We start from the raw sequence: 14,405 nt of genomic DNA, 5'->3' as shown, positions 1-14,405 counted from the left end.
GCGAATACTTGATTCATCTGAGAACAATACAGTCTTCCAAAAATCCAGAGGCTTGGTCATCATATCACTTGCCCACTACTTTCGTCTGACTATGTTAACAGGTCTTAATAAGGGCTTCCGTCTAGCTGCTTTGCAACGATAACCCAATCTGTGGAGAATCCGTTGAACAGATTTCGGGCTCATGCCACCAACTTTGGCCACTTCTGCAGTCGTTAATCTGGGATCCATTTCGATGCTTCTCTTGACAGCCCTTTTTTGTCCTCTCCGATGGACAAGGACGACCCAGATGCTGCTCAGTTGTTTCTTCAACTGCACGATGATTCTGTTGACTGTCGAAAGCAAAATAAGTCAGCGGCAAATTTCGCAGAATTTGGGAATCCCCACCATCTGCTTGACCAACTATCCTTCCTCTAACAAAATCTGACAATTCGAGAGAACCTTGAGTTCTGGGCATGTTGTAGCACAAGATAATTAGTGTGCGGACCATTTTCATTTATATAGTGCTCTGTGAACACAAATTAGTTATAATAAATCAGTTAAATGACGAAAAATTAGGTGTCTATTTACTTGTGACCAGTCAGTGTATATAGATATGCTGTGTATTTATTTAGTAGATATGCAGTAAATGTCTTAAAAAAACATTTAGTTTAATTTATTAAAACAATTTAAATGTTGCGAGACACATCAGCATATTGTTACGACAGCGGAAGTCACGTGACTCTGGTAACAGGTCATGAGTTTCTAGAAGGATCGGGGAACCTCACGATTACCCCAGTATTTGCTAAACGCCCTCTATTTTAGTATATAAATCCGGTAAATAAAGCGAAAGAGAGAAGAGAAGTGACGGCATAGAGAATGGCAGATAGGGAAATATAGAGACAGATAATCGAGTCAGGTCGTAAGAAAAGTGCGTGAATCGTTGTGAATTATAGCGTGTATTTAAGTTAAGGTGACTAGAAATTAAGTGTATTGCAAAGTTGTATTGAGAAAGAATAATCTAGTTTCATTTAAGAAAGTACTTGTATCGCTGAAGATCTTCGGAAAGAATTTTTACGGGAAATTAACAAACGACCAGAAACGTAACAATATATTTCCTGACTTATCTTTAAAACATCTAGCAAACGTTGTAAATTGCACAGACACAACAAAGATTTCAAATGGATGTATCAAGTACATTTTGATAGTTTATCAAATAGTACATATTACATGCACACATATATATAGTGTATACATACTTTTGTTAGTTTTAGTTTACGTTTTGATCAAAACTGGCATCATTATACTTATCATTATCAGCACATATGGTGTTATAGTTTTGATTCTCACAGTTATCAGGAATACATGCGCAAGGCTTTGAGTATGGCGTTTCTTTTACACGACATGAGCAGTCAGTACGAAGGCAGTCAACCCATAACTAATGACCAGAAGTGAAAATCGTATACCACAATTTGACATGCCACTACCTCAAACCTTAAACAGGAAAGGTTGCGCTAACATAACATGCAGTCAAACTTTGCATATCGTGTGGGCTGTGTGAACCCCTACAATAAGTCCTTTATGAAAAAAAGCTACTGGACAAAAAAAAAGAGAACATTTATAAAACTTAACAACATAGAAGGTTTTTCCTTTGGCTTTCTATGTTATTGGAGTTGAGGTTCAATGTCACTTTATGCCTAAATACCTTTTTTTTAGTTTTAAATCTTTTCTCTGTTTCGTAAAAACACAAACTAACGCGTTATAACACTAACATATATATACCTACTTCTTCAATGTAGATGAACTTTTGTTAAGCTATTTTGTATTTACCTCTTCTTACTGTTTTTAAACAACGTCCTGATAAAAAAGTAATCAGTTTGCAACAAGATTTGCGTATTACAAGAGGAGTACTACTGATCGCTTACTAACAGGATCGCGCTGAAAAGAAAGCTTGGTATGAATTCTTGTATTGTGCCACCCAAAAGGGAACTAACATTTTAATATGATCCGACATGGACTTGTTCAGATCTAAAAGTCATATGCTTATAGATTAATAGATATTGCTGTACAGTTAATAAGTCAATAATAACATAACATTCCATGGGAAGAGCTCTCATTAAAATTCAAAATTTCTATCTTGTCAGAAATAATTAAAACGCTCAAATGACCATCGTTTTTAAATACGTGATTTAAAAACTATTCTACAGCTTTCGACGTACAATCACATCACCCTTAAAAATATAAAATACAAAACAGTACAAACCGTATATACCAAATCCATTAGTCGTGTGACCATTTAATTTACGTGTTGAACACAAAGACGATCATGCCATCTGCATACTTTCTGACTTACCAACCCTTCATCCTTATACAAGATTTAAGTATTTTTGTGTGATTCGTTATTTCCATTTCTGATATTTCTAGCCGTCATATCATTCGGTTGAGCTAAAATAACAATTTTTTCCCATGAATGATATGTCCGGTATGACTTACATGCTCAGAGTTTTCACTCTTATTATTTTTAATATTTCTTTTATGTTTGTTTATCCTAAATCTTAAATTTCTTTTAGTTTAAGCAATGTGTAAACAACCACATTCACATTCAATTTTATGAATACTCGTTTTCTCCATTAGCCTTTTTAACACTTAAGTTCATTCTAAAAAAGTCAATTTATTCAGTATTTTATTTCCACTGTCAATTATATAAAATAGTTTATGTGTAAAGGATAATGTTCTATCATTCCCAGTCAAGCAAACAAAAATATAAAAATACTTACCCCTGGTGTCAACTTTGAGGGCTTATAACACTAAAACCTGAGATTTAATCCCTGCCGTGAGCACATTACATGTAGCTCTTTGTGTACCTTTGCGGATAAAACAAATAAAAATATTACATACAATCTGAATACTATATAGAAAACGGCTAATTTATCAAATTACTCTCCAAGTGATCAATTTGATTGGTTCTTTCTCAAATAATATGATAGGAAAAAGAAACACAAAGTGTTTTTCATTAGAAAACTTTAACTTTTCACCTTTATAGCGTAATGTTATAGCATAAAGTTACGCTATCTCTATACAAATAGCTAATTAAAAGTTATGTTGAATCGAGTACAAAATTATAGCAGTCATGCACTTATGATGATTATGCTAACATATAACGTACTTTAATATATGTCAATGTGCAACACAGAGTAGTCCAACAAAACATCTTATGTTTAACACAGGCTGAAACTTAAATCAACCAGCTTTTTAATTCAGTATATTAAGCTTCAAGTAATTACATCCTCCTCAATTTCAGGTTTTTTTTAATTAACATGCTATGGTTATTTCTTTTAAAGTTGATGAATTTACCATACCAAACCATTAACATAATCCTTGTTATGAAAGTAGTTTTATTTCTATTAATATTTTAATGATAGCTCGATTAGTCAAGAGTAGCTCTTGGTCAAGCTGAGACTACAACTAGGTACTTCTTTTCTCTGTTAGCAAGAATACACCCAGCTGTTCAATCTCTATATCGATCAAAAACTTTTTCAGTAGCGTAATTAGCATTATACTTACAGGAGGCTCAGTTGAGGTTTGAGGATCAATCAGTCGTTTTCTTTTAAATGATTGGAAATGCGTGACTAAACTGTTTTCAACATCAGTTTACCAAAACAAAAGTTTCTATTGGTCTTAACTTGACAGTTTTCTTCTGTTTTACTGTATTTAATGCTTTACCCTCCAAAAGACTTTCAACTCCAACGAAATGTTTCATTCTCGGGTTTCTTTTTATCCTACGTGTAATGAAAAGCAAAACTGTTACAGAAAGCGTTTGCTAAGCTCGCTTCTCGGCTAAGTTATGTTAGTTGGAATTTACTTTGCTTCTAGACTAAGTTATGTTAGTTGGAATTTACTTTGCTTCTCGGCTAAGTTATGTTAGTTGGGATTTACTTTGCTTCTCGGCTAAGTATGTTAGTTGGAATTTACTTTTGCCTGAAATATCTTAGTGTTCTGTATCTCAGCAAACATGTTTAATTAATCAATCCTTGTAGACATCTAAGCAGTATATTGAACAAGTCAGACACAACCCCTGTATAAACTCTCAAACCTCATTTAAAAAAGAGCGGTTTTGTAAGAGAAAAACAACTATACTTTTTGTACCACACGCTTGAATTGAATGTATAATCCCTTAACTTGGTAGAACTAATTAACATCTAAGCTCAATAAAATATGTTAATATCACCCGATACTAGTAAGGTACTTATCGTTCAAAATAATGGCCGTTAGATCCGCTACGTTAGTAAACCCAGATGATATCTGACTTACGACTCTTGTTCAGTGAGAGTATCCGAAAATTATCAGTACTTTCTGATCATAGCAAGCTACCAACATAGAGAACAAATAAAAATTAACCCAATAATGGATATACCTACTTTAATGTACTTGTCTAACTTCGAGTATACAATGACATAAAACACAAAATGTATAAAGATTACAATCACCAGTTGGCAAAAACAAGCCAAAACTGCGAATATCCATTTGGTAATATAGAAAATGTAAAAGTTTTATCAGCTATAAAAAGATACCCCCCTCCGGTGGCTCTGCGGCAAGTCTGAAGGCTTATAACACTAAAAACCGGGTTTTGATGTCAGTAGTGGGCAGATACTAAATGGCCCATTGTGTAGCTTTAGGCTTAACAACAAAATAAAGAAATAGAAAAAGAGTAGTTTACAAAACCTTAACAAACTGTAGTCATTAAAAGTTGAATATTTTATGTATCTTTTGATGTAGTGAATGCAAGTAGAGATGTTTCTTAGTGGTGAGCATACTTGGTATGGACAAATTTAATTTAGATTAAATAAGTATTTAGTTTTCTTGGGTATGTTAAATAACATATTTATATTTGCATCTGTATTTGTAAATATACAGTACCTAAATGCATATTAGAGATTCCTAATTTACTATAAAGAAGAGAAGTGATTGAAAGATTAGTAATTAGATTCTATTAAAGAGTACACAATTGTGTGTTATTAATTCAAACTTACAAATTTGTGCGCATTAGTAAAAAAAAAACTTTTAATCACCACAAAATTGTAGTTGATAAACAACAAATAAGATTAAGAATATGATTTCATATAACCTAAAAAAACATTATTTAGAGCAAAAAGACTAACTTGCTGACTCGCCAGTTCTTGTAAATGATAGTAAAGTTAATTAAAAATAAAATAAGAAACATGAATAAATAATCGGTATTAAAATAAAGATAAAATAGATAACCTGAGCTATTAAATAATTAAGTAAAACTGATAATAATTACAATTCACTTGCTTAATCTGGTTCACACCATAACAAACGTTGTTCATGAAAATAGATTATATATATTATATATATCATGATGTATATATCACCTACACTATTACTGTGTCTATCGTATCCCAACCGGTCTGATGAGATATGGTATTAAGCGAAAGGTCTTGCAGGCACTGGATATGGCCCGTATAATGTGAGTAATATATTATATCATATTCTCCTTTCCTTTCACTCAAGGGTTCTTAAAATAATCAATATATAAAACGAAATGCCTCATGAAATATATTTTAAGGAATAATCCCATATTTTCTAGTAATATGCTAACGAATACAGAAATGTTTTGCCCGAGCTATCCACATTAAAAGTAACTGGGTATATTTATAATAATTATGGTACGGATACAATCATGTATATTACCTTATAACGACTAGTTAGCCTCAACACACACTATTTATCAGGGCTCTTGCCTTCAATAAACGTACGTTTACAGTTCGTTGTTTTCCTGTAAATAAAGGAGAGCCCCCCCCCCCAGTGGCACAGCAGTATGTCCGTGGACTTACAACGCTAGAATCCTGGTTTCGATACCCATGGTGGGCAGAGCACAGATAGCCCAATGTGTAGCTTTGTGCATAATTACAAACAAAGAAACAGATAAAGAAGAATGTTTGCTAGAACTGAAGTTTCCTGGTACGTACCACAGCAGTCCATGAAGAACTGTAAACTCAGCTATTTAAATATCTTGACAAAGCACTTCCGTAAGAGACATTATTATAATAATCCTTTCATCGAATGCTAAAAGCGACATCAGAAAGGTAAACAATACATTCAAGTATGGAACACGCTTACTTCTCCAATGATTTCAGTATTTTCTGAAAAGTTTTAGAAAACATAGCTAAACTTCCTTTATGTACAAATGCCTCTTTAGAACACAAACACGATATTTTTCAATGAATTAAAATGTTTAACTGAAAAAAAAAAAGATGAAATATTATATACAATAATTATTGATTCGAAAACTTCAGATCAATTCTTATTTCTTTAAATAATAATTATACATTACTACGTAATGTTATTACGTTACCGCTACTAGTTTATGTCGTTTTGGAGATATATATGGATAACTCTAACAACACATTCACATGTTTGAAAATCAAAATATAACTAAAGTATCGAGTGAGGTTGCAGCTCCTTCAAATGTAATTGATGACGAATAGATGTCACTGTTTTTGCAGAAAAACGCAAAATCACAGCCTCGAGGGCACTTTAGATCTGTCAGTGTCACGGTTAGTGTCAACTGAACTTTCAAAATGCATCCTCATACACATACACACACTACAGAAAAAGACCTCGTTATATAAGGGAGTCAAATATAGCATTCGTTCAAGTAGAAATGTTATGGCTGTCAGCACATTCACTGGAAATAACTTTTTTCTTTTTTTTAACCATGGTTACTCTTAAAGAACTCGAGAACTTTCTAGTGGAGTTGCATGGACAATAAGCACATTACCTATATACTGTTGATCAGTTAGTTGCAGGCTGATAATAACACATTGGACATAATACCTCTCGTAATATGTCTATTCTAACTGACTATCTTAGTATTTTTCGTCAAATTGCTATATTCTGTCGCCTGTGTAGATGTGTTTTCTGTTAACGAAACATTTCTTATAAATATGAAAAAAATTAAAGTTGTTGTAATTTTCCCAAGCACATAATCAGTTCGTAGTATAACATGTTATTTTCTGGATATTTTTACAGACATTCATAGTGATAGTTAAAAAATAAATGTATGTGTCCAAACATCAAAAGTAATGTTGAAAACTGTAGAGGACACCTAGCAAAAAGTTTCGAAAATTACATCTTGCAATTTGGTTATGTCCTATTTTCCTGTGTTTTTAAACTTTGACCTGTTGAGTATAAATAAGGCAGAAATTTTGTTGATTAAACACGTTTTCCAAAATATATTCAAAGTTGGTTGGGACAGTCGGACAACTTTTGAAACACTATTCTAAAAGATGGCGATGGCCAACTTTCAATCCTGAGGTAGTGTTATTTCTCCTGTCCTCAGACGTATGACTGTCTTTGTTTTATTCAATAGAACACCAAACCGATACGACAAAAAGTTTAAAAGCCATGCTATGAAATATAAGAAGTTTTATAGCCATCAAGAAATCAAACAATTGTCAGCAATACATAACTAAATAGATTTCCAGGGGAATATTTTTGTTTCTTTTTTTATATGAAATACTCTTTTTTTTAAATGCTGCTAGATCTTTTAGTTGTTGTCTCTAATACCAAACTGCTGAAAACGCAGTTTTATTATTACTACTGCCTTCATTATACGCTTCCACTAGAATACGTAAATAGATCTGGCATTGTTTGCTTCTGTGTTGACGTTAACAGGGGAAATACGAATACGTACCAACTAAATTATCGAATTGTTTGTTTGTTTGTTTTGAATTTCGCTCAAAGCTACACGAGGGCTATCTGCGCTAGCCGTCCCTAATTTAGCAGTGAAAGACGAGAGGGAAGGCAGCTAGTCATCACCACCCATCGCCAACTCTTGGGATACTCTTTTACCAACGTATAGTGGGATTGATCGCTACATTATAATGCCTCCAAGGCTGAAAGGGCGAACATGTTTGGTGTGACGGGGATTCGAAACCGCGACCTTCAGATTGCGAGTCGAGCGTAAATTATCGAAAATGAATTTTTGTCAGAAGATAGTTGTGGTTTAATGTTATATGTTACTTTATTATTAGATATATAGTTTTTAAACTGTTTAGCCGTAAAATACTAAACGAGCTTGTTCATCCTATTTTGAGATCTGAGTTAAAAATAAAAGATGCATAAATATTGCATAATTAAAAATGCATAAAATGGTATTAAAAGGCTGGTTTCTCACCTTCATCTGGTCGCATTTCATATATCCTGATTGGAATAACATTTCTGAATGGAAAGACAGGTTTATTGTTACTAGTTTGTCAAAAATAATAAAGTATATATCAAAGTAGTTGCACTTCTCATCAAAAGTGATTTAATTTCTAAATGTTTTTATCTCTGTTTTCTTTAATCATTATCTAGAAAAATAGATAAGAGTGACAAATTTCATACATCAAAACTTTAAGGGCATATTTAAGTGTTTCGTTGTCACTCGTAATATTTTAGTATATTTTTGAAACTAATTTACTCTTAAAGTTGAATTCTTGGAAATTAGTTTGCGACACCTTTAGTCTCTTAATAATCTGCTTTTTGTAGTTGAAATTAATTAATCACACCAGTTTTAAATATTTTCTGAGAATTGTCAAAAAAGTGACATTTTACTCAGAACTTTTCATTTCTGTGTTTAGTGATGAAATGACTAGAAAGAAGCGTCTAAGGAATAAAACAAAGTTACAACATTTGGTTTCTCTGATCAAAATCTTGAATTTTTTTGTTCAGATTTTCAAAGAACCAACCATTATAAAAATAAAATAGAAAAACTTGATTTATCTGATTCATGTCTCGGATTCATTGTTCACATTTTCAGAGAGTGAAGCAGACTATGACTAAAATAAAACGGAAACACTTCGCTTCCCTTGCTTGTATCTGGTATTAGTTGTTTGAAATTAATTAGAAAGTCTTGAATTAATTGTTCAGATTTTCAGAAAATAAACCAAATTCTTGATATAATAAACTAGAAATACTTGGCTTTCCTGAACCACATCTTGTATTGATTATATGTCCATATTTTCAGAGAATAAACCAAACTATTGCTAAAATAAAGAAGACAAACGCCACATATGATTCTAAAATAAACTGTACGAGTCAGTCATTTCAGAATGTCGAATGTTAAGTTAATGATGTCAAAAAAGAAAAGGACAAAATGTGTTTCATTACGCAATACGATGAAGTTGAGTCCATAACACACATTACAAGTTATTGTTGGGTAGATTTTTAAACATAATATAAAAAGATGAATAGATAAAGCAAGACCAGTGAGAAGTGTTCGAATGCAGTTACAAACACGTTATTAAACAAAGTAAAATGCTTTTAATTTTAAAAACCCACATACGTAAAATATCAGTTCTTTCGTTCAAACAGGTAGACATCAAACAAATAGAAAAACATGTTTTATTGATCCATTGTGCATATATTTTCGATCTCCACAATTTCATGTTTTTACATTACCACGCAATATTATATATTGAAAACCAATCATATATTACTGGGCAAGGTTCCCACTGACTCGAGTGGATCAGTGGATAAGCCAGTAACACACGCTATAAAATATACACGAGATGTAAAAGGAATTACGTGTGTACGCCAGATACGATTTATATCAAATACGCTGTAATCACGATACATTGCGGGTAGTGCTTCAATTTATAAATGTACAGTTAATATGTTTGTTTCCATATACTTGTACACAAACTGTGCTGTTACAATAGAAATTTGTTAACTTATTTTTTTCCACTTTCTTTTATTCTATTAGTCCACAATTTTCGGTTTCAACTTTAAATCATCGTTTCTTTATTTTAGCACAATTCACATCTTGCTCACCTAGGTTTCAAAATTCTACAAAAATTTAGTATTATATGAGCATTTCATTAAGCATTTCCAACCTTATTGTCACACGGTCTGTAGCACGTTATTTACAGCGAGACGCTATCACTTACCCTTCTACAAGTATTTCCACGAATAACAAGCATAGTTTGATATTTAAAATAACGTCTCTCGTCTAACTTACAGTGCGACACATGAAAATTGAGGATATCACTTCCTGTATATAATATCCGAATAACTTAAATAGGTGTATATAGTTTTGAACAATATTTAATGAATTATTGATTTATTGTACAATCCCGACTGTTATTAATTATTTACTGTTATTAAAAGAGTAAATACGAATCTGTGTTTATAACATGTATGAATCATACCACTTCAAATTTACTCACTTCCAAGGCATATCATGAACTTTTACGCAGAAAAAAATTTCATCATAAGTCCGATAGACAAAGACATTGACGTCTGACTCTTCAAGAAATCTATTTTGACACCATGCAATAAACAATGAATGAGTTAAGCCTAATGATGTTACTTTTTAACTGTCGTCAAGTTATCGAGCGAACAACAAAGTAAACAAACACCCAACAATAGAAAATCGTTAATTCAACAAAGACTATGGTAAAAATCTGCTCCCTTCTTCAATTTATGAATTAAAGAAAAAAAAGCATTTGCATTTCTGTACACACGATACATAAATGTCTACAAGTGGTAATTAATCAACCCTTTATAGCGTGTTTGAAGAAGAACTCTAGACCGCTTATTAGAACATCGAGAACCATTAATAGTCCATCAAAAGAAAAATTGAACAGGTTGATTCACTGATATGTAAAAGCTTAATTACTCAACCTATTATCTCATAACATAGATACGTATTTGATTACTTTAAAAACTTAATATATTACAGGAAGTTTCTGTTACACTGTTTAATATCGTACTCAGTGTTTATTTTAATATTTATTATCAATTTGTATCGATATACGAATGCCCGGCATGGCCAGCTGCTTAGGGCACTCGACTCGCAATATGTTCGAATCCCCATCCCTCCAAACATGGGGGTGTTATAACGTGCGGTTAATCCCACTATTCGTCGGTACAAAAGTAGCCCAAGAGTTGGTGGTGGGTGGTGATGCCTAGCTGCCTTCATCTACAATTTATATTTCAAGAATTAGGAGATTTCATTATTTTTTTTATTTGTATTGTTTGTTTGAAGTTAAACATAAAGCTACACGATAGGCTATCTGTGCTCTGACCAGTTTCTAGCGTTGTAAGTCCGCTGACATACCGCTGTGGCAGTGGAAGGCTTTTGATTTGTAAACTGCAATTTGTTCCAACAAATATTATCTAGGTTTCGTGTAGGAAGTAAACTGTATAAGTAAATGTTCATAAAGATTGATACAACACATGCAAAAATTTCGTTTAAACATGCAATTCTGAAATTATTCAAAAATGTAGGTGCATACTCTAATGTTCCGCTTGAAATCTATGTATATTATCCCTCCACCTCAGTGGCTCAGAGGTAAGTCTGAAGAATTATAACGCTAAAATCCGGATTTCGATACCCGTGGTGAGCAGAATACAGGTAGCCCATTATGTAACTTTATGTTTAACAACAAACAAACAGTATATGCATGTTACTTAATGTGTATAAGGAGCTATGATAGCTTGACAATGTTTCTGTTTATATACTGTTGTCACGTTGTTACTGATAGCACATATACATCTGCATAGCATGTTTGTCATTATTTACTTATGTTCCTTGTGTATGAAAACGTTAACACTTGTATGTTTTTCAGTTGTAATCTCTTTAATGTTTCCTTCTTTTCCCATTCTTCAGCCTTCACTAGAGTCCGAATGACAACGTGACAAATGGCACTTCTAAACAGATTCACCAAATTGAACGATCGCTCGAACACCGGCGTCTTCACGTTTATTGTCACACGATCCGTAGCACGTGATTTACACAGAGATGCCACAACCAAAGACTTTGTGTACGGCTACCATAGGTGGGCCATAACATTTACGAGGTCAGACAAACTTCTTGGTGTTTTTTTGATTCTTCGCAATCCATCTATGGGAACTAAGTGTTACACAGACTTTTCTTTCACTCTACTGAACAAAGAACATTTTAGTAAAAACGAGATTATAGCACAGAAACAGAGTTGTTTCAGCGTGGATCACCAGGCGCATGGTACTAACAAATGGATTCCAATGGCAGACCTGAGTACTCGCCGATTTACTGACGAAAATGAAGAGTTTCTTATCGAACTCTCCATGGGTAACGTGAAAACTGTCTTTGATAGTGAAATTAAAGTACCTCATCATTTATTGGGGTCTCATTCAAAGAGCAGCAAGTTCGAGACAGCTTATTTTATATTTGGTAATTATGAGTGGAACGTCTCTCTTCTTCCTCACGGTAGCCATGATGAACTTGACAGTGGGGGCCGGCCACGGGTTCTTCTTAATCGTTTAACTGGCTTTGAGCATCCATGTCGAGTTCGTTACCGAGTGGTTTTGGGAGAAGGCGACCGCAGGGTAGATTCTGGGATATTAGATCAGATTTCTGATCTTACTGGTCGGATTCGTGGCTTCTCTCTTCGATGCCAGGTGACAGACCTGACTCGAAGAGGTTTACTGAGAGTGCACGTAGAGATGATCTGTGCTAATACAATAAGCGAAGCTAAAGTGTCCACTGTGAGAGATCCAGATACTTCAGTTAACTGTTACGACCGAGACAAACAAGGGTGGTGTATTGAATCTGATCTGGAGGGAGAGCTAGTAAAACTTAAGTTATTCTACTGTGACCTTCACCATGTGCCACGTAACCACCTCCGTTATATTTCTTGGAATGCATACCTTATTCGTCAGAATCCCTCCTCCAGAACAAGGGAAAGTATTCTATCGTTGAACGCTCCTCATAGTAGCTACTACATCCAAGACGGTATGGATATGGGAGTTGTCATGGAAACAGACGTTTCTGTACGGGAGGTAAGTAGCAGTCACATTTTCATGTTGAATTTATGATTCTATTGGATGTTCTCAAATCACCTCCTGTGTTCTTTTGGAAGTATAACAAGTGTGTACAGTATATTTTCCTTTTGCTAATTAGGCAAATTTAGTTAATACACAAATATGCTGAATTGTTTAAAGACACAGTATATTTCAAATTCGCAATTCTTAAAAAAATTAGATTAGGTGTTTTTTTTTTACTTCCTTTACGAATTGACATTATACGATAAAATCATGTTTTAGTATTTATTATATTGCAGTTTGACCACATTTAAGTTATCGAGAACTTGACGTGTGAACATATATTAATCTAAAGACAGAAACTCTTTAGCAGATGCCGACTCATGTTGTATATCTCACTTATTGGTCAACCTGCACCTCGTATTGTTGAAAAACTAGAAAACAATTAAAGAGGTCAACATTTGCGGGGGGGATGCAACATGTTTCCACCATGTTGAAAAACTAAAAAACAATTAAAGAGGTCAACATTTGCGGGGGGAGATGCAACATGTTTCCACCACGCAATCCAAACATAGCCAATTTGGACACGATAAAAATCGTGAAAAACACAGAAAAATCGAAAACTGTGTATATCACTGCTTGGAACTTGCAAGAAGGTTTATTTGTACCAAATCCAATGTACGTTTGTTGACATACACATGAATAGCTCACAAAAAACCCAAATTGGGCTTTCCTCGCTGAAAAATTTAGCAAAAGATAGAAATTCCAAAATTATCTGTATCTCTGTTTGGGGCCTGTAAAAAATATCTCTGTACCAAATCCCATGTAAATTGGTCAAACTGTGGCCGAGTAATTGACCAAAAACTTCAAAATTATGCTTTTATGTGAGCTATGGCCCCCATAAAAAGATTCAACTTAAACAAATACAATTTTTTTTATGTCAATGTCTTGGGCACATGAAATTTTACATTTTACATTTTACATTTGTGCTAATTTTCATTTTGATTGTTGTAAATATGACCGCACAGGAGCCCAAAATATACATTTTTGAATTATTTGACCTTTCACCCCTAGAATTCTAAAAAATTAAAAGCAGTTATCGGCGTATTAAATCAAGGTATGACACTACCAAGTTTCAAGTCAGTCCTCCGAGGAATTAAAGAATGACGGTCGATTGAAAAGTGTTTGGAAGAAAAAGAAGAAACAATAGAAAAATAGTATGTCTCTCTGCAGAAACATAATAACTTATAACATCAAGAGTTTTAATGACCACATATAGTAATATGATCACCTCAGTAACACAGAATCTGATATTAAAAAGGGATCACCCTGTTATCACAGCAACACTCACAGTAAAGGGATCATCCAAATAACGCAGCACCAGATATGATAAAGTGATCACATCAATACAACAGCACTAGATAAGGTGGAGTAATCAGTTCAGTATCACAGCACCAGATATGATAGAGTGACCAGTGATCGCCTCAATACCACATCACCAGATATGCTAAAGTTATCACCTCCATAACATAAAACTATATGTGATAAAGTGGTTACCTTGATATCACAGCAACAGTCACAGTAAAGTGATCCTATTCGCAGCAATAGTACATTCATAG

The 14,405-nt window shown here is 33.6% G+C and overlaps 1 protein-coding gene across 3 annotated transcripts in view; it reads left to right on the top strand.

Moving 5' to 3' along the window:
- The window catches only part of LOC106474150, a 143,966-nt gene that overhangs the window by 74,275 nt on the left and 55,286 nt on the right, over positions 1 to 14,405 (top strand). For all 3 annotated transcript variants that reach the window (XM_013934843.2, XM_022379413.1, XM_022379416.1), the window contains one exon: positions 11,654 to 12,804. In XM_013934843.2, coding sequence (XP_013790297.1) covers positions 11,686 to 12,804 — 1,119 coding nt within the window. In that variant the 5' untranslated portion in view covers positions 11,654 to 11,685. The remainder of the gene's footprint in view (positions 1 to 11,653; positions 12,805 to 14,405) is intronic.

The sequence above is a fragment of the Limulus polyphemus genome, unplaced genomic scaffold (assembly GCF_000517525.1).
Source record: "Limulus polyphemus unplaced genomic scaffold, Limulus_polyphemus-2.1.2 Scaffold136, whole genome shotgun sequence".
In the NCBI taxonomy this organism is placed as follows: domain Eukaryota; kingdom Metazoa; phylum Arthropoda; class Merostomata; order Xiphosura; family Limulidae; genus Limulus; species Limulus polyphemus.
This window is presented reverse-complemented; position numbering and strand designations above follow the sequence as displayed.